The sequence below is a fragment of the Daktulosphaira vitifoliae genome, unplaced genomic scaffold (assembly GCF_025091365.1).
Source record: "Daktulosphaira vitifoliae isolate Bord-2020 unplaced genomic scaffold, ASM2509136v1 Scaffold_2, whole genome shotgun sequence".
Classification (NCBI taxonomy): Eukaryota; Metazoa; Arthropoda; class Insecta; order Hemiptera; family Phylloxeridae; genus Daktulosphaira; species Daktulosphaira vitifoliae.
The window spans coordinates 24,617,586-24,643,264 of record NW_026099573.1 but is presented as its reverse complement, the minus strand read 5'-3'; the positions used below and the strand labels follow the sequence as shown (position 1 = coordinate 24,643,264).

The window sequence follows — 25,679 nt, the reverse complement described above, 5'->3', positions numbered from 1 at the left end:
ATTAGGAAACATCCGCCGGTATATTTAATTTTGTAGTAAAGGCATCCTTGTGCGGAGTACTTACTGTAAAAGAGAGTTATAATACTCTTGAAAATATTCGTCAGCGTATCAAAAACATCATGTTTGTAATTATTATGTATTGGTTTCAGTTTAATTGAAAAAAAAAACATATATTAATTTGTCAAATAAAATAATTATGTAGAAATAAATGAAATTTATTTGAATCGAAAATGAATAAATTAATTATTGATTAAGATTTTGCTCTAAGTTAAGGAAATTTATTAATAAAGAAAGTTCGATGAGTATTGAATTAAGTAAAAATATAGTTAAATTGCAAAAAAAAAAAATAAGTAATTATATTTAAGTTATTTTAAGTAATTGAATTAATCATTGTCGTCTTGCTTGTTAAGACTTCTCAGAAGTTAGTTATGAATTGAATTAAAAATGAATTTTTCGTTCTATTAAGTGTACTGTGAAGTATTTTCTTTGTGCATTCTCGAGCAGTTAGTCGCAGCCTGTCGGTATGGAACGAGTTCTTCTTGGTGCGGTCGCTCAACGGAGAATGTCGGCGTTTCGCCGTCAACGATCGTCAAAATTTGGGGGTGTGGTGTGGACACTCCATCGCCCCACGGAGCGCGCCACCCTCGTAAGTTCTTCCTGCCACCACACACACTCGAGCGGCGGCCACCTTCGGCCGACGGTTGACGGACAACGACGACGGTAGCGGTGGCGGTGACTTCTCGCCGCCAACATCGTTGTCGACGCCGGCGCGGCGCGTCTTGCGCAACTTTTCGGTTGAACACAGTCGTCTGTGCACATGCATAAAACGGCGGTGCACTGACACTCGACGGCTTAGAACATGTTCCACGGCCGCCAAGGCCGCCGGCTCAATGAGAGCCGGCAAAGTACCGAGTAGACGTACAGGTCGCCACCGAATTCTGCTCAGGTAAATATTTCACATTAACTTTTAGTTATTTTGTTAAAACTGTAAAAAATCAACTGAATTATTATGAAAATAAATATTAAAAGTCGAGCTAATGAATTTGTTTAAAATTTCTAATCAACATTTATTGTTTGAAAACTATCTATTAAATTTTTATATTAAATAAAAACATTATTTTGCATTAAAAAAAAAAAACAATTTAATTAATTTTGCCGTATAAAATATGTTTAATTTTTTCTCGAATACATAATACCTAAACAAATATTTTACTTGATTGAGTGAATTAATTAAGTGTACTTAGCCATTAAAAATGCATCACTTTGTTAAAGATCAATAGCTTTATTATCATGAAAAAGTTTAATTCATTTATTGTTTAAAAATTTTATTTATATTAGTTAGCTAATATGCAACTCAAAATAAGTAATTTATAATAGTGGAAATGTGATGAAAACATCAATTTAAAATTGGGTTTCGCTATAAAATGTTTTTAAATCATCTTATTTTTAATTTTTCAATGTACTATCGCATAACTCTTCCTCGAATGTTTTTAAAAAAATATCAAATAGGCAATTCGTATTCAATTAAACATATGATGATCTTACATTTTCTGCGATATAAAATTACTGTGTATTAAATGTATATTTTGTGAATGTTAAATTATTATTATTATTATTATATGCAATGTTGTACTTAGAAACATAGTTCTTTATATTGGTTTTCACTAATAGTATAAAAAACTCTGTTGTTCCATTAATATTTTGTTGGTGTATTATTTGTCACAGCTGTCAGACTCCTCGCGGACTGGTCCAATAAATATAAATAACTGTCCTAGGCTATAATAAAATGTTTAACATTTTTAGTTAAAAAAAATGTTTTGTCATAAAACATAATCAGATTTATAAACTCATTGTATATCTATCCGTAAAAATATTGTAATCTCTTTTGTATTTAAAAACTTATGGAGTGGAAAAAGTAGAAAAACGCCCATTGAATTTTATCTGTTTATTTTCATTACAAAGTAAAAAACGTTACATGAAAAATTAGGAATACTGTCACCCATTTTTTTTATTTATAAATAATATTATTTGTCTACGATTTTTATTACTAAAATATCATATATTCGTTCAATATTTAGGTATAATGACTATTACACTAACGTTGTTCATTTTTATTATAAAGTGACGTGTATAATAAAACATTTGTAATGAAATGTTAGCAATTAACTAAAATTATTTAAGCACGTTATTTATTTATTCATTGTATAGTTTACATTGCATGGTTATTCAATGCGCAATTTATTGTCAGAATATTAAAACCAAGTAGATTTTTATATAACCTCCAGATATTTCTTTGAAATACGTTTCATAGTAAAATGTTCATATAATGTATTTATTTATCTAACGATTTGTTTTACCATATTAAAACTCAGCACTTTGTTTAACGATTGCTTCATGTCTTCTTAAAGTACTTGTTTGAAAATTTTATTAGTTGTATTGTAAAAAGAACAAGATTGATAATCCTTAAAAGCATAAAAAAAATGAAAAGGATTGTATCTTGTACCGCACCATGTTGGATAATCCACGGAATATATATTTACTAAATGTACTAATATATATTTAAAAAAAAGTTTGTTTTATCAGCTTACTAATAAGATAATCTGTAAAGGTAAAGAATGTAGATAAATAATGAAAAGTAAAACGTAGGGCACCAACTTAAGCAATGGTGTTTTATAGGTATACAGCATCAACCCGTTCAATGATTTAGTGTTCACTTTATAATAGTTACACAGAATTTAGCTAATCTAAAGGTTATCAGAATTACCATCAGATTTTTCAATAAAATTTAAAAAAATTGATCAGTTTTGCTTTTGGTTTTTTTTTAATATATAATTAGCTATATCGATTAGAATGAAACGTTGGTCTAGTTAATTATTTACACCCAGTTCGGTCATTGTACGTCCATTGAAAATTGTCTTTCTACGATGATAACAGTGTCGTACGTTTATTTGGAATTTATTTTTGAAAAATTATTTAAATTGATTACTTTTCAAAACATATAATAAATGATCTCTATTATTCACCTACTTAAATATTTATTTGCTCCGTAAATAAAATATTATGTTTATTTTTTAAAGTAATTTGGCCAAAGTAATAGCAATAATGTTTTTTTTTTCTTATGAAATAAAACCAATCTGTTTACAGGGTTTTCCCGAGACATTGAGTAATACGATTACTTAAAACGACCGTATTATTTATAGGAGTTGAAGTTTTTGATGCTTGGTAATCTGTAGGTTTTTTACGTTTAAGTCTCGTAATCCACGTGAAAATATGTTTCTAGTTAAGCGGTGGTACACTTTTAAATAATATATTACTCTCACATGGCACAGTTAAAGATAAAATATAAAAACAATACTATGTAGAAGATAGGAATATTCCTTAAAATTTTACCACGCAAGTATGTAANTTATGTAGAAGATAGAAATATTCCTTAAAATTTTACTACGCGAGTATGTAAAATCACTAAAACATAATTCCCCTGGCGTATCATTCTTAATGCATTTACCTAGTAACCTTTACCGCCCCGTGTACAATATTGAAACTTTACTTTATTTTTGACATTCGTGTAAGGGACAAATACGTCGATAGTAAAAGTTTAACAGTCTTGTAAATCAAAATCTTGAGCAATATTATAACGACAGATTTATTGAAACAGAATTGTTATAAAATAATCACTGACAGCCTTCTGTTTTATATTCTAGAGTGGAAACGAGGCGGTTGTTTTTTCGAGTATCGCGTTTACATTGCGTGTCACAATGTGGTGCCAAACGTTGTTATTGCAAATCATTGCGGTCCAGTTGTCGTTTTCAAGAGGTAAGTCGGTTATAGTCTTATAACAATCGTATTTCTATAGCTAGGCACATTCATTTTTTTATTATATATACGAGTCTCGTGAATGATAAATCAATCCATAACAAATTATTCCATGTGCATATACAATGAAAGAGTAATACAAAAGTTGTCTATACCGAACAATACACTTCTCATAGATTATGAAATGACTGAGAGATTACAACATTTGAGTCCACTCCAATGTATAGGGACCATGATGATGATGACGACGTCCAACACTTTGTGCTACATATCATTATATATTGTGCTCGTTAAAGGACCAATACAACGAATGATGTATTTTTTAGTAATAAATCACCAGCCGGAGTCGACAAGATGAAAGACTGAATTGGCCTATCGTGTGATATTGCGGTCTAATTTGTCCCATTATTTTAACTCCGCAATTTAATATTACACTACAAATGTGTGCGTCACCGTCCTTATCGCAGTTTCACATGACAACCGAGATTATTGTTTACATATTGTCGCAACAACCTTAGGAACTATGTCGGTTTGGCTCCTCGTTAATGGTTTATTATAGTAACCTTTTTTTATGTTCTCCAGCCAGAATTATAATGTCGCGTTATGGGTTGCAAGCCGGGATGAAAAATGACAAGAGTTCTTTATAGTTTATTTCAGAATTTTATGAAAATTAGCTACAACGTATGAGGCTTATACATTTTTTTTAAGTTTTTTTACACCCTTATGTACCACATTATGGAAAAGTTATTTACTACATGCGTATATTTATTTTGATACAAGAACACCTCAATATTCCTTTTTACTTTTATACGAATAAAAAGTTTACTTGTAAGTTTGTAGGATCTAGAAAAATAACGAATATTTCAGCGTGGTTGATTTTTGTTTCTATTAAAAAAAAAATTAACTTGATATATATTACTCATCATTTTAAAAATTTTTTAGTTTTTTTTTTTTTGAATTTATTTTACATCCAGAGATAGAGTTGAAAATCTGATGGCGTACTTTTACTTTAGTAACTTAAAATTAATCACAAATGATTGTGAATTCCCGGAGGACACATTTTAGAATACTCCCGGGTTCGATTATCAACAAAGAACTATCGTCCTTTGAACAAAACGAGGATCTTAAAACATTACAGTTAAGTTAATAATGTTAATATTGCAATAGAAAGTATTCGTTAAGTGTAGAATCAAACAAAACTTTTGTCGTTCCATAAAAATCACAACAGTTTAAGTAAATATCTATTTTCTCTCCAACTATTGTAGCATAAGAGTTTGCTAAACTATTAAGAGTTTTATGCACACAATTGAATTTATCTCATTATTTTTTTTGAATCTACTTCAGTTTTTATGTTTGGAGTGAAATTTATAAGAATTTGCCTAATGTTTTCAATAGTAACACCCAAAGAACAATTTATTAATATTAAGTCATTAAAAATGACTATAATCTCTTTTGCAGTTATAGATTGTCATTTGTGTTATGGATTAATTTTTTTATAATAGTTTTAAGAAAACGGTGATTTAAATTGTATGCCGCTAGAAGTACAATTAATGGTTGTATCTATTGCGCATGAAAACTCTGTCAATAATCTGAATAAAATCTTTAATCCAACGGGATATATTCAGAATTTTTTCAAAGAGAGGCAAATATTGTCAATTATTTTTAATTTCATCAATCGAAACACTTTTCTTTTATTAAACAACAATAGCTTAAGATGAAGTATGTACACTCTGTGTCCTCCCCTTGATCCACTACTAGATCTAAACGGTAATAGTAATTCACACTATAAATATTTAAACTTTTTTTAGGTTTTTCTCGACCGTATTATTTTTTTATTGTCTACAATCGATGCCTGATCAGAATAATTCAGAATTGAATTTCAACAAACTGTCATCTCGTTATATTAATGATTTTCTTGTGGTTTATAGATTTCTAATTTATGCAAAATGTATTTAGCGTAACAGTAACATTTTGTCAGCATTAATAGAAACCGAAATATTTCCTGGAAAACGGCCAGGGCTAAATGATTACAGAACTGAAACAGTCTAAAATTGTGTACTAGGGATCGTTGGTGGCATCATGAACTCATGTGTTTAAATTGTTTATAACCATTCGTGTAATTTCTTAAGTTGATCGACGTATTTCAACTAGAACCCTTCTGTTTCTTTGTAAATATGTCATTTTGAATTTTCTAGATGAATCAGACGGTTCTTATTTCTCGTAATAATAATTTATTTATCCTCAATTCAAACTCGATTCTTTTACGAATTGTTGACAACAGGAAAGTAAATATATCCCTCTGAAAATATGCATTCTGTGTAATTCACATAAATTATTTGATCCTGATAGTTACACGAAAAGAGTCTTTGGCATTTTATGGTATAACATTGTTTTCGAAAATAATAAAAAAAAATCTATTTTTATCATTAATTCGATAAATATCTAATTCATCCGAAAAGGATATCAACTATATACGACAGACGCTGTTTTAAATACTAAATATAGTGGTCAATTAAAGAGATCAGGATAATAAATCATTTCAAAACCTAAGAATGTTTAACTATAATGAAGTAACAATATTTACACATATTCTTTAATCTATTGCTTCATTATCAGTAAATGTATTAATATGGTAATTCCATCGCTCCAGACAGGTGATCAAGATGTTGTTTACGACCGACTCATTGGCAACCCACCAGGGTGATACAATGGATCACTCATCAAAGTGTTCTTTACTAGACGACACAGCGCAAATGGCAGTTCTAAAAAACGATGGGAATGAATGCCGTTTGAGCCAGCTGAGTCAAACAAAGAGGCGTCGTTTGAAAAAATCGATTGAAGCAAGGCACATTAGGATGTGGAAATCGGCTTTGGTTTATATGGCAGACCAAAAAAATACTATTAAATGGGCAAAGGAAATAGCTGGAGTCAAGAAAGCCGTGAGCAAGACTCAGCTGACTTTACTAGCGAATCAGTCTAATGTGAATAATGACACAATGCAATTAAATAAAAATGTTATTCAGATTGAAGATCGAAATTCAGAGGAAAAATATCTTAATGTCAGTCAAACTGACGATGTTCAATCCTCAGATTACGATTTCCAAGATTTTTGATTAAAAATATAAATCAAAAATTGTTAATATTAGAAATAGAAAACATTTTAGTAAATTCGTGTAGTAGTGTTGAGTGCGTGTGAAAATATTTTGTAAGCTAATCTTTTATTAATATATTATCACAATATTGATCTCAGAGCAATTCCCGATAAAATAGTCGGTCTGACATCTTTTTTGTTTATGCTTAAAGCTGGTTCATTAATATTAAGTCCCATTCAGATAAATATGAAGTTTGACTGACAAGTATAAATCTACAAATTTAAATAACTAAGTTCGCTTTGGTTAAGTGCATTATTCAAAAATTAATTTATTGGAATAAACAAACTTAGTATAAATGATTAAAATATTTTTAAAACCTAAGATAAAATGAACAAAACAATAATTATATGTTAATAAATTCAAAAAATTGAAAAATTTTCCAAAGATTTTATGAAGATGCAAAATACTCAAACAATTTCAAGTAAGTTAGTATTCTGACCAATCTAATTACTTTTATACATTCAATCAAATAATTTTTTTTTAATGATCCATAACTGAACTGTTATTAAATAATAATAATAATTTCGTTTTTTTTTTTGAAATTTTAAACAGATAAACAATTGCTTTTGCTTTTTAGAGTATTATAGCTTATATTTACTCATTTGAATAATTGAATAATTTTTAAAGTACTAATCTAGTGTATTCTTAGCTGAAATCTTTTGTTTTTGTTAAGAACTTTGTAACAACAAAAGGTCCGTTACAATACAATAGCATTTACATAACTACCAAAAACTGTTTTAATTTATAGTAAAAATGAAATTCCTGTTGAATTAGACCGTGTTTTTTCCGGATAGAAAAATACCATATTTATCAACATAATACGCTTTATTTAAATTGTTAAAGTTGCCAGTTATTACAAAAATAAGGCACGATGAATATGCACATGAATAATATTCTAGATTATAACAAAATAAATCTCTGATAATACTTGTATAACATTTGTATTACATGTCTCAGGATTTCCTTCTTTAATAAATTTGAAAAAATTTAGTTTAACTTTATAAAAAATACTTGTATAATTTAATTAAAAGATTTCTTATTTAAATTCATTGATAATAATTTATAATTAAGTAATGATAGAATTAATTATAAATTAGATGCTTTATTTACCTAAAATGTATACAATTTTTTTAAATTAATGTTTTAAATGAACAACGGGTATGATATATAAGTTGTATATATCGCTTACAGCCAATCAGCATCAAAGTACATATATGCGCATATTAAACGGGACTTTACTGTCTACAGTAATAAATATTCATCAATGAGATTTTAATTACTATAGAAAACATCACCTGACAATGCCTAAAGTTAGACGATAAAATTAATCCGGTCATGTTACAATTTATGCCCAAAACATAATTTATAGCAAAAAAACTCGATGACATTTAAATTTTATTCGAAAGCCTATATTATTAAACTACTGTTTATTTGCTTTAAAAATCAGACGTTGAAGTATATTTACTTTTGATATAGTTTAAGGTCATATTTTGAATTTCAAATGATCATTTAGTATTACCACAAAAATGTTTAATTTAAATACACAAATATTTCATAAAAAATAAAAAATAAACGTAATTATTGTTATTTTGTGGAATGCTTCCTTAATTTTCGAAAGTCTGAAAAAACGATGAAATTGTCACAATTTTACTACCGTATAATCGCGTGTGGTCCACGAAATGAATAGTTTAGAATTCTCTGTGTTATTGTATAGTATTAAATTCGTTTTACAGAGTTATTCGCCACAAGTGCATACAAACAGAAGTCTACAGCAAGTGCTTATGGTCCGTGTGACGGTTGGATTTGGGTCTGCGATTACAACAATGATCATTTTTATTCAACTGATGACGTGAACTATGTCAATTTCATCAGGTTAAGGTAAAATACGAATAAAACGTATTTAAAAATAAAATATTTGCTGAATATTTTTATAATTTTTTTTTAAATAAAATATACGCTATAAAATTAGTTAAATGTATTACGCTTACGAATTGAACATTCAATTGATCAATTATTCAATTTAAATGGTACAAGAAAAATAAACTAAATATTTTGACAAAGTTTATTTTAATATTGTTATTATGGCGTTAAAATTTAAATAATAATAATCTAATGTTATTATTATTATGTTTTCATTTCATTTTAATTAATTAAACTCATGATATTTATCAATTATATGCTGTAGGAAATACGGTAATTTGTCTATATTTGAATGCAACAATGGTAAACGTATTGAAATGATACAAAGATGCGACAATACAAACGATTGTGGAGATAATAGCGATGAATATGACTGTGGTTAGTATTGCAAAATTATTTTTATTTAGTTTTAATAAGTTTACATAAGTTTTGTATTGTATGGACTAACACTCCATATAAAAAATTGTCAGTAACATTATAATAATTAACAAACTGAATAAAAATAAAAAATATTCCAAATAATTTTTAAAAAATTCGGTATTTTAGTCTTTCATTAACATTCAAAAAGAATTCAGAATAAAATAACTTAAATATAATATTTATTTAAGTCATATCTGTCTTATTAAAACGCTAATATAATTAACTGGCTCGTTAAATCACTATAATTTTCTGTTAGGCGGTCTTTTTTATTATTGCTACAATAATTAAAGTTTAAATCGTTTAAACTTTAAGTAATTTAAACCAAAACTCAAAGCATTTAGAATCATTTAATAAAACTAGCATAAAACTAAATTTTTAACTGTTTTATTTTTATACTTGCTTTAGTGGTCATTAAACAGCTTTATTACTGTTTTAATTGTTGTGTATATTATATTTTACCATAAAACGTGATTATGCTAACCAAAGACACTATGTTATTGCACGTTCAGCCGAGTAAAAGTCATTGCAAGTCTTTGATTTTCGTACTGAAATTTCAGAATTTTACACTTGATGCAACAAATATTTACTATTAACTTTCCATAGACTTTAATGATAATATAATTAAAAATGACAATAAACAAAAAAAAATGTTCTACATAATAATATTTAGAACCTGTTGGGTACAAAAATAAATATGGATGAAACAAATGTAGGTATATCATAGGACATTTTCATTTTGAGGAAACTATCTATGATCATTTCACACTAATAAATCTCATAATTAATTTTAAAGTAGTTATAAATATAAATGAATTTTACTACTAATTACTAAGTTTCCAATACTTAGAAAGCTTCTCCTCAAATCATTTAATTATAATTCATTTATATATATATATATATTTGATATAAAGAGAAGGTACTCTATAGCCTATGGCTTAAATATATATTTTTTATAGTAAATAGTAAACAATTTTCATGCAGAACTTTGATAAAAAAATGTTACATTTTGTTATTTTTAGTTATTATCGTAAAAAAAGAGTAATTATAATATAATTAGTTAGTACAACTTAAACCATAAAATAATATTAAGTGATGTTATGATGACTGTAGAAATTGAATTCCGCCAAAATAAATAAATAAACTAATCCGTCAAAAAAAGTTACTTTTCAAAAAAATCGAGTTTGAAACAATTTTTCTGAAGTGACGAGTTATTTGTGTATTTGAGTTTAATTTCAAATTTACTGAATTTCTAAGAAAAATTACAAAGAAAAGTTTTTAGTTATTTTATTTCATTATTGATCAATTTTTTTTCAAACACAATAATTTAATATGTTTTAATCAATTTTTATAGAATTTTTATTTCGAAACAAATATCAACTTCCAAATAAGATTCCTGGTGTATATTTTTTCCATACAGAAAAAGAATGTAGCAGCGATATCAAAAATCGTTTTAACACAAAAAGTGAAACAGACGTCTCAGGGTAAATATTTATTGACTTATTTAATCTTGTACCAATTAAATAATACTTCAATATCCAAGTTTTGAAAATATAACTAAATTTTTACTGATTAAACATAGAAATAAAAACTATTATAAGATTTAATGAATTTCAATCAGAATTCAAATGGTTTTTTTTATTATTATTAGACCAATATAGTCGCTTAGGAATTATTAAAATAACAACTTTATTTTCAGACAATGTTTTCGCAATATTGCTGATTTTCTACTTCAATAAATTTTCATTAACGATTGAAGCTAAGTTATTAGTTTAAATGAAATGAATAATTATCAAGTTAATTCTATGATATGTAACTGATAACCACGTCTATTTAATAATTAAAACTAAGTGTCACATATAATATTCTTGACACTACAACTCTGCCAAGTGTAAATGAAATAAATCATTAAAAATAATTGTCTGCGAACAGATTTGTTAAGATATTTTATATTAACAAAATTAGTCATTCAACTAATGAGTGACATTTGAAGTAACCAAAAAAAAATCTACTTTGTCATTCGTTAGTATTTAAAAATTATGTGTCGGCTTTCAAGCGAAACATGTTTCTCTATAATTAATTATCCTAATAATATAACCATGTATAATTCATTTGTCATAAATAATTTGTAGATAATGTTTGAAAAGTTGAATAGACTTTTATGGAAATTATTTTTGACATTAATTATCAGAATAAAAAAATATTTTAATGATACATTTCTGATTAATCAATTACATATGTTGATGTTATTAAAATATATATGATTTTTACTAGGCGTCTAAACATTGGATGTTCAAATAATATTCGGGTATGTAGAAGGTTAATTCAGTTTGATTCCGAAGTAGGAGTATCAAATATAATCATACTAAAACAAAAAAATATTGATTGTTCACCGAGAAAACATCATTGTTCTGGAGATTTTATCAAGGTAAATAAATTTTAATTTATTTATCAATAAACTTTCATAGTAATCATATGATGATTATGAATGAATAAACATACAAAATTACTATTGTTTTATTATATTGAATTTTACTTATAATTATAAAATAGTTTATAGTTATAAGTATTTCCAATTTAAGAATAATATTAAAAAAAATTTATAGTGTAAAGCTTTGATCATTTATACTAAAAATTACCCCAAGATAGAATTTTCACTTGTTTGTAAAAATTATAAAATAACACTTTGTTTTCTATTAAAAATAGTACTTATTTCACATTGGCAGTGGTAGTTTAAAAATGAATATTTATAGCGACGAACAATAAAAATAAAAATAACAGCAATTAGTAGATTCAATCGATTGGGGTCAGGGTTATTAAAAAAAACATGTATTTCTATAAAAAAAAAAAAAAAAACGGTAGCACAGTGGGGTCGAGGCACAGTGTAGACAAGGCATAGATGGGACAAGTATAGATGATATTTGACAGTGATTAAAATCACTATCATAAGAAACGCTTCGATGCAAATCTTTAGATAGTGTTTCATTTAGAGAAATTGGTGGTGGATTATTCCAAAAGCAACATCAACTCTTATTTCTTTGACTATATCCTAATTAGTAGTTCTTTGATTTTAAAATATAATATATGAATAAATACTAATTATAATTATTAAATTTAGTATGAAATTGATATTCAATAATTTAATATTGTAAATTAAACGGAGAAATTATAAAAATAATAAAGAAGTTGTATTTTGCTTTATTTTTACGTGTATAAAAATTTAAAGGGCTTGATACAATAAATTTCAATAAAAACTGTTTGTTAATATAAATAAATACACTGAACTACAAGGAACTTTCTTCAGTAACAAAAATATACCATTCTAAATCAACTTTTCACGATGTTTTTAAATCTGCAATTAGACTTTTTCTATCACTTTTAAGTTTTAATATTATAAAAAATTAGTATTTACATATAAAAAATTCGCATCGAAGCAAAAAATTGGCTATTTAAGCTAACTCAAATTTAAAAATTATTTTTTCAACTTTAAAAAAGTAAAAAAAAAATTTGGTAAGTTTAATTTCTTATGTCTTATGAACTTTATTCTATGTCAATTAAATTATATAATATTCATGAAAGTAAATATATTCTCCTAATAAGATATTTTTAAATAAAATAAAATACAAAACCTAGAATTTTAATAGAAAAATAGCATATTTTTTAATACGGTAGCCATTTGCGCATAGAAGATAGGTCGTCGGGACAAATTTTTCTTTTTCATTTTATTGTACATAAAATAAGCTTTAATTTGGTATATGTTTAAAGAACGCAGTATTTCCGGAACATTTTCAAAAATTAAGTTGAAAAATTTAGTTTTTGTAAAAAAGTTGCTATTTTAACCCCCCCCTGTGAGCAGAATAAGTGTTAGATTTTCAAAAAAAAATGATATCAAATGAGAGANCCCCCCCAATGAGCAGGTTAAGTGTTAGATTTTCAAAAAAATGATATCAAATAAAAGGAAAATATCTAAGGTTTTAGTATAAAAACAAATTATGTTGATTTTTGAAAAAGTTATAGAAGTTTTAAGAAACAAAAGTGAATAAAATGACAAAATTTACCGATTTTTAAATTAGTAATTTTTTTGGATATTTTCCCCATTTTCGGGGAACAAGGAAAAATTTTTCAATTTTTAAGGGTAATGTCTTCAACTAGATACGATTTGTGATCTTTTGACGTATTATTGAAAGAAATCGGTCCAGTGAGAGCTGAGAAAAAGTGGCAACAGACATAAAAAAAAAAACACATCATAGTAAAATTAATACCTTCTCAACTTGGCATCGAAGCTAAAAAATATCTGTTCAAAAATTTAAAATATGCTATAAGATCAATGTAAAATTTGACATTTTCAATATTTTAAACATGTTAAAAACGTGACAGCTCTGGTCGAAATTTTCTTTCTTGAATATTTTTTCTGAAGAGTTTATAAATTAAGTAGTATGTACATTGAATGTATCAATTGTATAAGTTATCAAAATAAACCTCTATTTCCATTAAAAATTTTCGCATTATATTAATAATAATTTATGTTAATTAGTTATGAACTTTATAAGTAAATTACATTATTTTATCATAAAAGTAAAACTTTTTCTAGTCAGAATTAACATAAAAATGTTATTATTCGTAAAATTTATCATGGTCATAATTATATCACTGTTCAACCACTAGCATCTTATTTAATAATTGAAAAAATATTTGGATGCTACTAAATTATAAATATTGAAAACTTTTTTGACAAAATAATACAATCACAAATTATGTTCGGTTGCACTTATTTGATTGAAGTTGCTGACTGTAAACATTTCGTAAATCGTCCTATATATTTTTTTCTCGTTTTTTTATGTGACTAGTGAGGCGTTGGTTCAATGTTGTTGAAACACTTCACTTCCTTAACAACACTTTTGTTATTTTTATATTTTCGTGATAACGTGCGACCAGTTAAAAATAATACAAGCTTTATGACATATAACTTTTGTTATATTTCAACATATCCAACATTAAAATTAACTTTTTAAAAGAAACCTTTCCATTGTCGCATGTGGTTAAATCTGCACACAAGTAATACGCTCATAATACTTTGACCGTATTTGTCATTTTGAAAACTTATCTAAAGGTTTCATATTTGATAATTAATGATTGCAGATCATAATATTTCAGAAAAACTTTACTAGATTTAACATATTTTTCCTATAAGTTTGTAATGTCATAAAAACTATACTTTATTGTAATTGATATGAACTTCAAACAAAATTTTTTTCTATTATATTTTGAAAATTAATGGTTTTTAATATGATGAATGGCTTGAAAAATGAAGTTGACAGATAAAGCTAGCGGAACGGGTAGTATCATTAATCATTTTTATTGCACGTCATAACTGTAACATTGAAAATTCCGTAGATGATAGAGAGTAGAACTTTACGCATTCCAAACTTGCCCATTGTTATATGACCTTTAATTATGTATAGATTGATTTAAAACGTATTTCTGGAATTAAATTTTTATTTTATCGATGACATGTTTTTAGTATCCTTACTATTGATTTTACTTGGAATTTTGAGCTGTATAAACATAATAAATGTATCAACTATATAATATAATACTGACCCTTAATTGATCATTTTGACAGTCCAAGGCTGACAAAAACACTATCAAATTCCACAGACTTTCTTTACGACTTGAGTCCCCTAGTAACTTAGTTAATGTATGCATTGACTGTTTTATTATTTAAACTCACTAAATAAATATTGACTTTTTGTATCGTCTAACACAGTAAAAGTAAATTAATTTACGATACTTGTTGTTGTTTAAGGTTTTTTTTACTTTAAGGATTATGCTGAGTTTTTTTTTTAATTGAATAAAATACATGATTTATATTATGCACTTTTAGTAAGATTTTGATGTTTTTAATTGGTATATTATGTTAATGGATAGTGATAGTTACACTACAAATGATTTTGTGAAGTACAGATACCCTGTATCACTTTTGTACAAAAATGTTTACTTAAATTAGGAAGTTTTTTTTAATATAAATATTATGAATCAATAAGTAAAAATTGTCGCAGATAAATAAACATTTTTTTTAGTATATAATGTTATATACTACAATATGAGATAAAAAATAATTAAGAATTATTGAAACTATAAACGGATGGATATTATGAAATAAAAGCTTAAGTTATTTTAACTGATCATTTAATCAATAACAATAAACCAATTATTTTAATAAATTAATAAATATTGTGTAGTATAATAACTTATTCTAATTTAAATATAGCCTAGTTTATTAATAATATAAGTAGGTATATAAAAGTACAAAACATACATATTAATTCAAACTCCATTTTACCTAAAATTAATGTGCTCATTTATTTACCTTAATTGAGAATTAATCATATGGCACTGATAAATTAACGCCAAATTTGCATTAGTGACATAAGCTAATTTACTATATCTCGTACATATATTTTATGAAAATATAATTATAATAATAAAACTATAAAATCGTACTTTTTACTATCAACAGTTTAAAAAATAAGTAGCCATATATTAATTATAACATCTATGTCGATTTAATGATAATAATATTTTTTGTACTTAAATTTTAATTGAATTTAAATTTATAGGATTTATTAAATTATAAAAAGGAAATTCAAAACTAAATATAAACTTGATATATTTTTTTCAATCCAAATATTATTAATAAATTTTTTGCAATTATTGTTTACTTTATTTTATCTATCATTTGCCATATTCTGACTCCTGTATCCTAATTACTAATGCATTTCGTCCTAAGTCTTTCTCTTGATCTTGTTCCTCCTATCGTTCCTTCAATTATTAAACTATAATAATATAAAATTATTATAGAAGCCATATACTTCTCTTGATCGTGTCTATTAATGTTCGTATGTCATCTACTGTTCTCAAGACGTCTTCATTTGATCTTCTCTCAGTCCAGTCTATTCTACAACTGCAAATCTCCAGAGCTTCTAACATATCTTTCTATTTTTTATTAATTGTCCATGTCTCGTTTCTATATAATGTAACACTCTATACGTATGTTTTTATGACCCTATTCTTTATTACTATATTCATATATTTTGATGTTAGTATTTTTTTCTTTTTAAGGAATGTATTTTTTACTTGACCAAGCTTGCTTTTAATCTCCCGTTGTCTGTTTTAATGCTGCCTAAGTTTTCAAATAGTCTACTTGAATAATTTCTTTGTTTTCTAGTATAATATTCGTTTATTTTTTTAAATAATGTTTAAAACTTCTAATCGACCATTGTAAATTTTGTCATTTTTAGTGTTTTAAACACGTTTAAAACGTAACAACCCCGTGTAGCTTATACTTAATTATTGCGGCTAAGAAACAGAACTAAAGAATTTCCATTAAATTACAATCTATCTTTAATAGAATATTTTTAGGAATAAATTTTTACATAAATTACCCATTTTTTATATTAGGCATTACGATTTTTTTTTGTCATATTTTTTCATAATAAGTGTTATTTATAGCTTCTTCCATTTCATCGGTAACATGCCAAACGCAACCATAATAAATAAAAATATTGTGATAGTACTGTTATATTATAACTATAATTATAGATAAGAAAAAGACCATTTCGGAAGTATGAAATGCATAAATATCATAAAAACTATATGCGCTACAGGGCTAAACAGCCAACTCCTACATAATAAGGTCAACCGTCTCGTATTTTTCACGGATAATTACATTATTTTTACTATCCATATTATTAATAATAGTTCATGTATATGAATTTCCGGATCTGTCCATTATTTACAGACTATTATTTTGATAGTTATGTTATATTATACTTCTCATCTAAGGTTTTCAATAATAATTATAGGTGGTAATTCAAAATGTTGTATTTTAGTTATGATTTTTTAGACAAAATTCTATTTTATACTTAAAATAGTAATTTTTAAATTGATACGCTTTAAAATTAGAAACAACTTATATAGATTATTAAATTTTTTAAAAGCGAGTAAACTGATTCTAAAATATTCATGGATAGTTTTTGTTATTCAATTATTCAAAGTAATTTAAGCACATTCAATAATATGTGGTAACTTTATTAAATAAATCAGAAATAGTTTTGTTCCCCGTCTGTCTCTAATGTCCAACTTATTTATCAAGAAAAACTGATGTATAAAAAGTATACTTAGTACTTTTGTTTTTATAGAAATCATGTCTCTGTGAAGAATTAACCGATTGTTTTGACGGAAAATGTGAAAAAAATTGTACCGACAACTCCGATTTCAACCAGATATATTGCTTTTCTCAAGAAGCTACTAGATTTCCACCAACAGGAAAAAAATTATATGAAAAATGGGAAGCAGCACCACTACTTTCGACTTATAATATCAATCATTGTAGTGGATCACTTGGAGCGTGCGGTAGTTCATGTGATTCCATATCTACTGAATGTGCGTAACAACCAATTAAACATATCATGATGTTTTATTTAACAAAAATTATTTGTATTAAATTTATAGACGAAATTAACTATCTAAAGACCAAAAGTTCTTCACCTTATTGCCATAAATATAGCACCCTGAATGACAACACAAAGCTGTTCATTTGTGGAACAAGACATCAGTTAAATGAGGATAATACCATGTAAGTGTGTAGCACATTATGTTAACGATATTATAGGGAAAAAATCCATAGTTAATTGTGAACAATAGATGCCTTAAAAATGAATTGATTAAAATGAATACCAAACAAAATAGATTTTATAGTATATATGATAACAATAACAGTTTTCAAAACAATAGTCATGAATTTTTCATATATTGGCTACAAAACTCTCGGATAGCTTTAACTTTTTTCATTTCAATAGAAACACAAGTGCAACTATAACTCAACTTGACATTATTTTTGTTTGTCAACACCTCTCAAGTGTAACAAAGAAACATGTGTTCCTTGTCAGATAACAAACTCTTGTAACAATAAAAGATTAATGGCTAGTGATTCTCGTGAAATAAAACGTGATATAAACGAAACTAGAATGATACAATTTCATAAAAGGGTCAGATGGATTACTCTTATTAATAAAGGCCAAAGATTTAGTACACACGCATGACAGATTTTGTAAATAAATTGTGACTACTGTAATATCCTGTCTGTTATAAAAATAAGAACCTATGTTTGTTTTAATGTAACACATTAACACTTCTATAATTCCATAGATTAAAATATAGATTTTCTTATAGAGCATTTTTATTAAGAATGAACGACGTATTTTAAAAGATAACAGAACTTTCAAAACATTAATTTATAAAAAATTCAGATAAATTCCATGTAAAAAATATAGATACCTCACATATGCCTATTTTACTTGGTCGCACACTGATTTGCTTGGATCTTACGACATCGATGTATAAACTTTAATCGGCTAAAAGTATCAAATGTTTAATTTTGTGTGTCCGGTATACTGAATACATTATCATTTTATTATAATATAAATATATACATACACACACACACACACGCATATATATATATATATATATACTGTTGTTAGTGGCGCCGCTGTTAGGTGTTAAAACGATTATTAAAAAATTAGTCATGGTAAAAAGGTAAAGGAAAAACGATTATACGGCTTCTAAGATGTATGATTACGAACACGATACTCAATAAACTGTACTAGTAGTACTTAGTTAAGGTACCATACTACCATTATTAATAATATATTAGCTATCACGAATGAGTAACGGTCATATACGAATAATATAATTTCCTAAATTATCATTACAATAAAAATCATGATTCTGACTACCCACAATTACATGTGATTACACTAGGCCTACACTTCAGAGTGTGCTTTAAAGGTATGATAGTATGTAATAACATCTAAAAAACCGAACATCATTATTTACAACTTTGTTTTGATTAAGTTGATTGTATCAAAAATAATATTATTACGTAGAATAAAAAACAATGGGGTGTAGCCAGGGAGAAGCCTACGGCCCCCTGAAATTCATGTGACGATATAAATTTTTATTGTTCTTCTAGAAGCATTTCGAGCAAACACAAATATCATCAAAAAAATTCATATTAGATTCTCTGGAAAAAAATGTTTGGCTACACCAATGAAATAATAATATTTTTATTTTGTATTTACTTTAGTTTCAGCCAACATTATTTGTATTTATATTAGTTTTATATTATTTTATGCACTACTTAGAATATTTGAATTAGTAAAAAAATTTTCAAGAGGAAATATATTTTTTAACTATTAAAGTAGATCTATTAAACAACCCTATAAATTATGTTTTTTTCAGGTCAATTATTTGCGATTCACAAAAAAATAAACCATTTAGTCCAATGTGTAATATGGATAAATCGTTACTGTGCTGTCATAGGGAAAGTAAAAGCTTTGAACAAATTAAATGTCGTGAGTCAATCATAGAACTAGTCGAAAACATAGTCGAGAGTAAACAAGTGAGCGTGTTATAGTAAATTATTTAATATCATCAGTTTCACTGTATTAATAATATTATTGCGTTTGTGATCAGTAAATATAAACATACTGGCTATACTATAGCAGGCGAAGATATAATTATCAACCTGGTGCTATGAAGTTTTTTAAAATTCTTAATTTAAAAATGATAAATTAAATTTTTTTCTTTAAAACATTTTTTTTATTTCAAGTGTAACTTAAATTAATCTCAAGAATCAAAATGAATTTTAATTAAAATTTTTCAGTTATTTCTTTCAATAAATTAACTAAATTATCTACTATATAAAATAATAATAAAGTACTAAAGTAACTTTCAAAATTAAGTTATTTCAAATTTTCATATTTTTCTTTAATAATATAACGAATAAATTATTGTTTTATCATAATCAAGTACACTATAAAAAACAATTTAAATACATGCTGATCGTTAATAACTCACAAGATGCTGTTATGCAACAAAGGATACCGACACCATTAGCGTACACAAGTTCATATTTTTTATAACGAATATTTTCAATAACTAATTTTACGTCTGATAAATTAGTTTTGAATGTAATGTTATATTCAAAAAGTGATTTATAATATTCATTCGAGAATTTTCATTTAACCGTAAATTAGTTAAGTTTTCAAAGTGATTTAAGTCTTTTAATAGAAAAATTAAATTAACTTCGAGAATCTATTGAGATGAATAAAATTTATGTGCGGGAAATATATTCATTAAAACGATTTAAAGAAAACGCATTATTATTAAATGCAATCAAATCTAATGATATGTGTATGGAGCTGTTGGATTAATTATCTTAAATAGTTATCAAAAAACACATTAAGATGATAACAAGAGAAAAATAACAAACAAGTGCTGTACAAATTACAATATCATCTTTAATTACAACAAAACATCATTCACATCAATAAAGTATCAACAAACGTGTACTTACTTCAAAAACTGAAGTCAATTTTACAAATACAATTTTTTAAATAAAATAATGACTGGCTAAATTTTTTAACGCGGCACAATTTTTTAAAATTAAACTGTTAATTTGTCAATATGTTTGTAAAATGTGCTTTTAGAAAATGGCCTCAGAAAACACACTTTTACTAAAACAATTGAAATGTTTCGTTTAAGTATAATAACTTAACGAAAACTAACAAAAATTCTACTTAAAAACTTACAATATTTATTATTTTTTTTATATATATAAATATATTTTATATGGTGATAACATTGTAATAAAATAATGTTTACGAATTACTTATTTCGTTTGTGATAGAAAAAATATTATACGTTCCTATATTTAATATACTCAATATTTTATAAACTGTGTATATTATTTGATAATTTACCTACCTATATGTTTCATTATTATTAGCTTCGATGCGATGGTATTAATTTTACTATGATGTGTTTTTTTTTTTTTTTTGTGTCTATTACCACTTTTTCTCAGCTCTCACCGAACCGATTTCTTTCAACGATACGTCAAAATATCACAAATTGTATCTAGTCGAAGACATTACCCTCAAAAATGTCCATCGTTCCCCGTAAATGGGGGAAATCTCCAAAAAAATTACTAATTTAAAAATCGTTAATTTTTTCAATTTTTTTTACATAAAACTGTCATTATTTTTAAAAATGACCAAATCAATATAATTTTTTTATAGATGCGTGATGTCTTTACCTATCATTTAGCATATTTTTTTTATAAATCTGACACTTTACCTGCCCCCAGGGGGAATTCAAAATGACAGCTTTTTCAACTTAACTTTTGAAAGTGTTCTGGAAATACTGACATTTTTAAATATATCTTAAATTAAAGCTTATGTAATATACTTTATTATGGAAAAAAAATTCCGAATGCCATTTTTGTATTAAAATTCTTGATTTTATATATTACATGCTTAACTTTATATTTATATAACTTTTTGAAAAATGTATGGATCAATACAATTTCTTCACGAGAAGTAGTATTTATATACATCTTTCATTCGACATATTTTTTTTTAAATCGGACCATTTACCTATATACAGGTGGGTACAAAACTAAAAAATTCATATTGAAAGTAGAACTTTTTCAACTTAATTTTTGAAATTGTACCGGAAACTGACACTTTTAAATATAACTTAAATTAACGCTTATATAATATACTTTAATATTAAAAAAAAAATTTGGACTTTATTTTGTCTTCACGGTAAAAACAGACATCAAAGTTAATTAAAAAAATCGATTTTTTGTAAAAAAAATTTATTTTTATATTTTAACTTTATAAAACTATAACTTTTTGAAAAATCTATGAATCATTATATATATTTTTAAGATAAATACTGTATATATATTACACTTATAAATCATAAAACTTGTAATCAGAATATAAATAAGGAAATAGGAGATCATGTAGATTTTGGAATAATCCACCAATTTTTTAAAATTAAACACTATCTACAAATTTGCATCGAAGCTTTTTTTATGATAGTGATTTTAATCACTGTCAGATATCATTATACTGGACCCAACTATGCCACGTCACCACTGCGCCGCGACCCCCTGTGCTGGGTTTTTTAAATATTATTCTTTTATTTATTGTTATCTTTATTATTTCATTATTTACATTGTCTATTTATTATCTGGACATGTAGAAAAACATCCCTGATAGCACTTTTTTTTTTTTTTTAATAATGTTATAATAATGATTTTATAATATTATTTTTTTAAATTGCTATTGGAGGATAAGTAATACAAAATTAAAATTACAAATCATTATATTTAGTTTAGTTTTATGTTAATCTAGTTATGGTTTACACTAAACTTCAGAATATTATAAAGGAAAAATATAATAGAGGTAAGAGTAATCTTTTCATTCTTCATATTCGGAAAAAAAGTTTTTAAAATAAACATATTTTGTAATGGCTTAATTTGGAATTTTTTATTTAATTTTTATATCATTACATCATTTTAGAAAATACATCAAGCCAAAAAAATGTATAACAAAAATAATGTGAGCCAACTCAGTGCCTGGCAAATGTAAAGAGTCGAAACTATTTTGTATGTAAAATATGAACAAAATAATGGTTAATTAAGAGAAAATAAATATTCTTAAAAATTGAGGATGCTCAATCCTTTTGATTAGTTGTTTCTGTAATAATAATATTCGATTCTGCTTCTGACGGTATTACTTTGATATTTGGTCGTTGATTTTCACTAAAGCTATTTGTATCCAATCTACATTTATCTACTGGGGGAACATGTTCTCTCCCTTGCCTTCTTAATTAAATTAACCACATATGATGTGCTTAAAGAACCAATGTTTGATGTTAGAATTTTTTTAGGATGTCCCCTCCTTTGATTCCAATAATGGCGCTTAACTATAGCTTATGATACGCTAACAGGACCACTTTTAAGAATCACATATTTTTCACGGGCACATATGTCCCTCTATCTCTTTCTTCATAATCATACATACTCTATTGATATACGAGTTCAGTGCAGTGAGAGAGAAGAGATTACCGAGCTGAGTGGATAGAAAGGCATCACGCAAAACAAACGGTTAGAACGTTACAAAATATGTTTCACATTAAAAATATTCACATATTACTCATTATTTAGATAAAGAGAATAGACATACACTCTCTAAAAGTTTAATTGAATCTCTTTAATAAATTTATTGATTCTATTATGGGCTATTAAAATCTACATGGGAAACAGGGAGTATTTTGACGCCATTATTGTGAATTGATATTGATATAATTAAACTCATATAGATCAAATGACAAGATTCTTAAAGTATATTATTAATTATTATTAAGAATGATGATAATTGTATTACCTTCTGGTACAATGTTAGAAAAAAACGTTTAGTGGCGTAAACATTTTTTATTCAACAAAATAACAATCCAAAAACTAAAAGTCGACATATTTTTTAGTATTTTAAAAATGTGAAACATTTACCGATAAATATGTTGGAAATTTTAATATCCTCGTTATTATTATTATTTTTTTTTTTAGTTTAGGATAGCAATTAAATAAGATCAGTAGTCTGTGAATAAGTATTATTTAAAACAAAATTGATTTCAACTTTCGGATATACTTGGATTATAAAATAAAATCAATTTGATAGTTTAATCTCTCCAAATAGCCCTATTTTCGCGGTTAAATATGATAAGCTTAATTAAACACATCAGATTTTTCAGACTAGGAATATAGTATAATTTTCTTTCTTCTCGTGCATTTCGTCTTTCCATAAATTTCTTTCCCTATTGTTCTCTGCGAGATTTTCAAGCTCTTTGTAATTCCTTACCATCTTCTATTTCATTATTCCACTAACTTCTCCATAGTTTATTAAGCATTTAGAACATCAACAATGAATGAAAAATTACAACATAAATTATTCATATTTTTTTTTGTAGTTGAAAAATGTTCATTTGCATAATGAGGAGATCTGTCTATTGTAGCAATAATTCATATAATCTATGATTTTTAACTCCATAGATTACTCAATACTAAGTATAGTTAATTACTTATTCATAACTTTTTATTTAAGTTTTACACTCTTCCAATACATTTGTGTTGATTAAACAATAAATATCGTACAAAAATCTTCAGCTAATGATTTATTTAAAAATTATTGTTAATACGCCTTAAAGGTATCCCATTTAGTTCAATATTATATAGTAAAATTAAATCAACAAGATTTACTTTAAAATATAGAATGCAATGTGTCTTGGTGTAATTTTATGAAGAATTGATTTCATTTCACTAAGCTCATTAAATTGTATATTCTAGATAGGTTATTAACTTAGAGAACGGTAACTATTTGACACAAATTATTAATTGCGCGATCTCAAATAACATTGACGACATCAAATTGTACTAGTAGTGGTGATGAGCCGTATATTTAAAGAAAAAAACAAACAATAATTCACTTAAAAAACAGTACGCCCAAGCGTATGTAATCCACAATTGCGATGAAATTATCGGTTACTAAAAGATGCGTTGACGGTATCCAGACGAACGTTCAAGGCGCTAACACGGGACGACTTATATTTGGGACGGCTCCGTCGTCGGACGTGCGGCACTCGCTGGACTTTGTACTGTGTTGTATGGCACGTGGTGTTAGTCATATACACGTTGTTGGGCGATGGCTGATGAAGGTGGGACGGGTCCGTGTAACATGAAACGACGCAGAACCGTGTCATGTTGTAACTATAAGTTGTCTTAACTAGGTCGGAGAAGGAGATGTTTAATGATAAAAATAACAAAACTTGCACCTCATCTCTAATCATTACATTAAAATATTAAAAACTTCTGGAATACTAATCCGAAAGTAGTTACTCACTGGTAATATTATTGATTAGGTATGTTAATTATGTACATTATAATTTAAAAAACTAATGTTGACAATCGTAAGTGGTATGAGGGATAAACTAATAAAATTCCTCATGGTTGATATACTGAAAAAAAGCTGTAGCTAAAAAAACCTCAATATTATAATTATTTTTTGATTATATAATAAGTGGTCAAAAAGTATCACTTCTATAATTTTAAATTGAATTTTTGTTTAGCTTCTCAGTATGATTACGATACTTTAACATAAATTCTGATAAAATTTAAGGTTATCAGAATTTGAAACTTTAATAACCCTATAAGAATTTGTATAAATGATAGTACTTATAAAGCTACACATTAAACATTTTGAAACAAAATTGATGCCATTAAAAAAATGAACGCCTAATAATTAAAATCTAAAAAGTACGATGCAGGTTAACTGTCAAGATACTAAGCCATTGTAAAATTAAAATTTGACTAAACACAGAACATTCTACACTTTTTCCAAATCTTGTAATACTAATATCTCAGTCAACATTAATCAGTCAACATTTTATTTAAACAATTATCCATGC

The 25,679-nt window shown here is 26.1% G+C and overlaps 1 protein-coding gene across 2 annotated transcripts; it reads left to right on the top strand.

Moving 5' to 3' along the window:
* The first annotated feature begins 792 nt into the window (after nt 1-792).
* Nucleotides 793-21,019, top strand: LOC126899936 (low-density lipoprotein receptor-related protein 2-like). Of its 2 annotated transcripts, none has more exons than XM_050675222.1 (10): nt 793-946; nt 3,702-3,813; nt 8,699-8,843; nt 9,151-9,263; nt 10,657-10,786; nt 11,577-11,730; nt 17,504-17,747; nt 17,817-17,940; nt 19,608-19,767; nt 19,842-21,018. In XM_050675222.1, the coding sequence occupies exons 2-10, from the start codon at nt 3,756-3,758 to the stop codon at nt 19,842-19,844; spliced, it is 1,131 nt and encodes a 376-aa protein (XP_050531179.1). In that variant the 5' UTR covers nt 793-946; nt 3,702-3,755; the 3' UTR covers nt 19,845-21,018. The 2 variants fall into 2 exon arrangements, with proteins under 2 accessions (XP_050531179.1, XP_050531180.1); XM_050675223.1 differs by lacking the exon at nt 793-946 and adding an exon at nt 6,464-7,386 and having other exon boundaries at nt 19,842-21,019.
* Nucleotides 21,020-25,679: the final 4,660 nt, after the last annotated feature.

Excerpts from the sequence above, each read along its gene's own strand:
- LOC126899936 (XM_050675222.1), top strand. The coding sequence starts at position 3,756 with ATGTGGTGCCAAACGTTGTTATTGCAAATCATTGCGGTCCAGTTGTCG. Across the intron at positions 3,814-8,698 it reads CCAGTTGTCGTTTTCAAGAG|AGTTATTCGCCACAAGTGCA; the intron begins GTAAGTCGGTTA and ends TTCGTTTTACAG. Across the intron at positions 10,787-11,576 it reads AGTGAAACAGACGTCTCAGG|GCGTCTAAACATTGGATGTT; the intron begins GTAAATATTTAT and ends GATTTTTACTAG.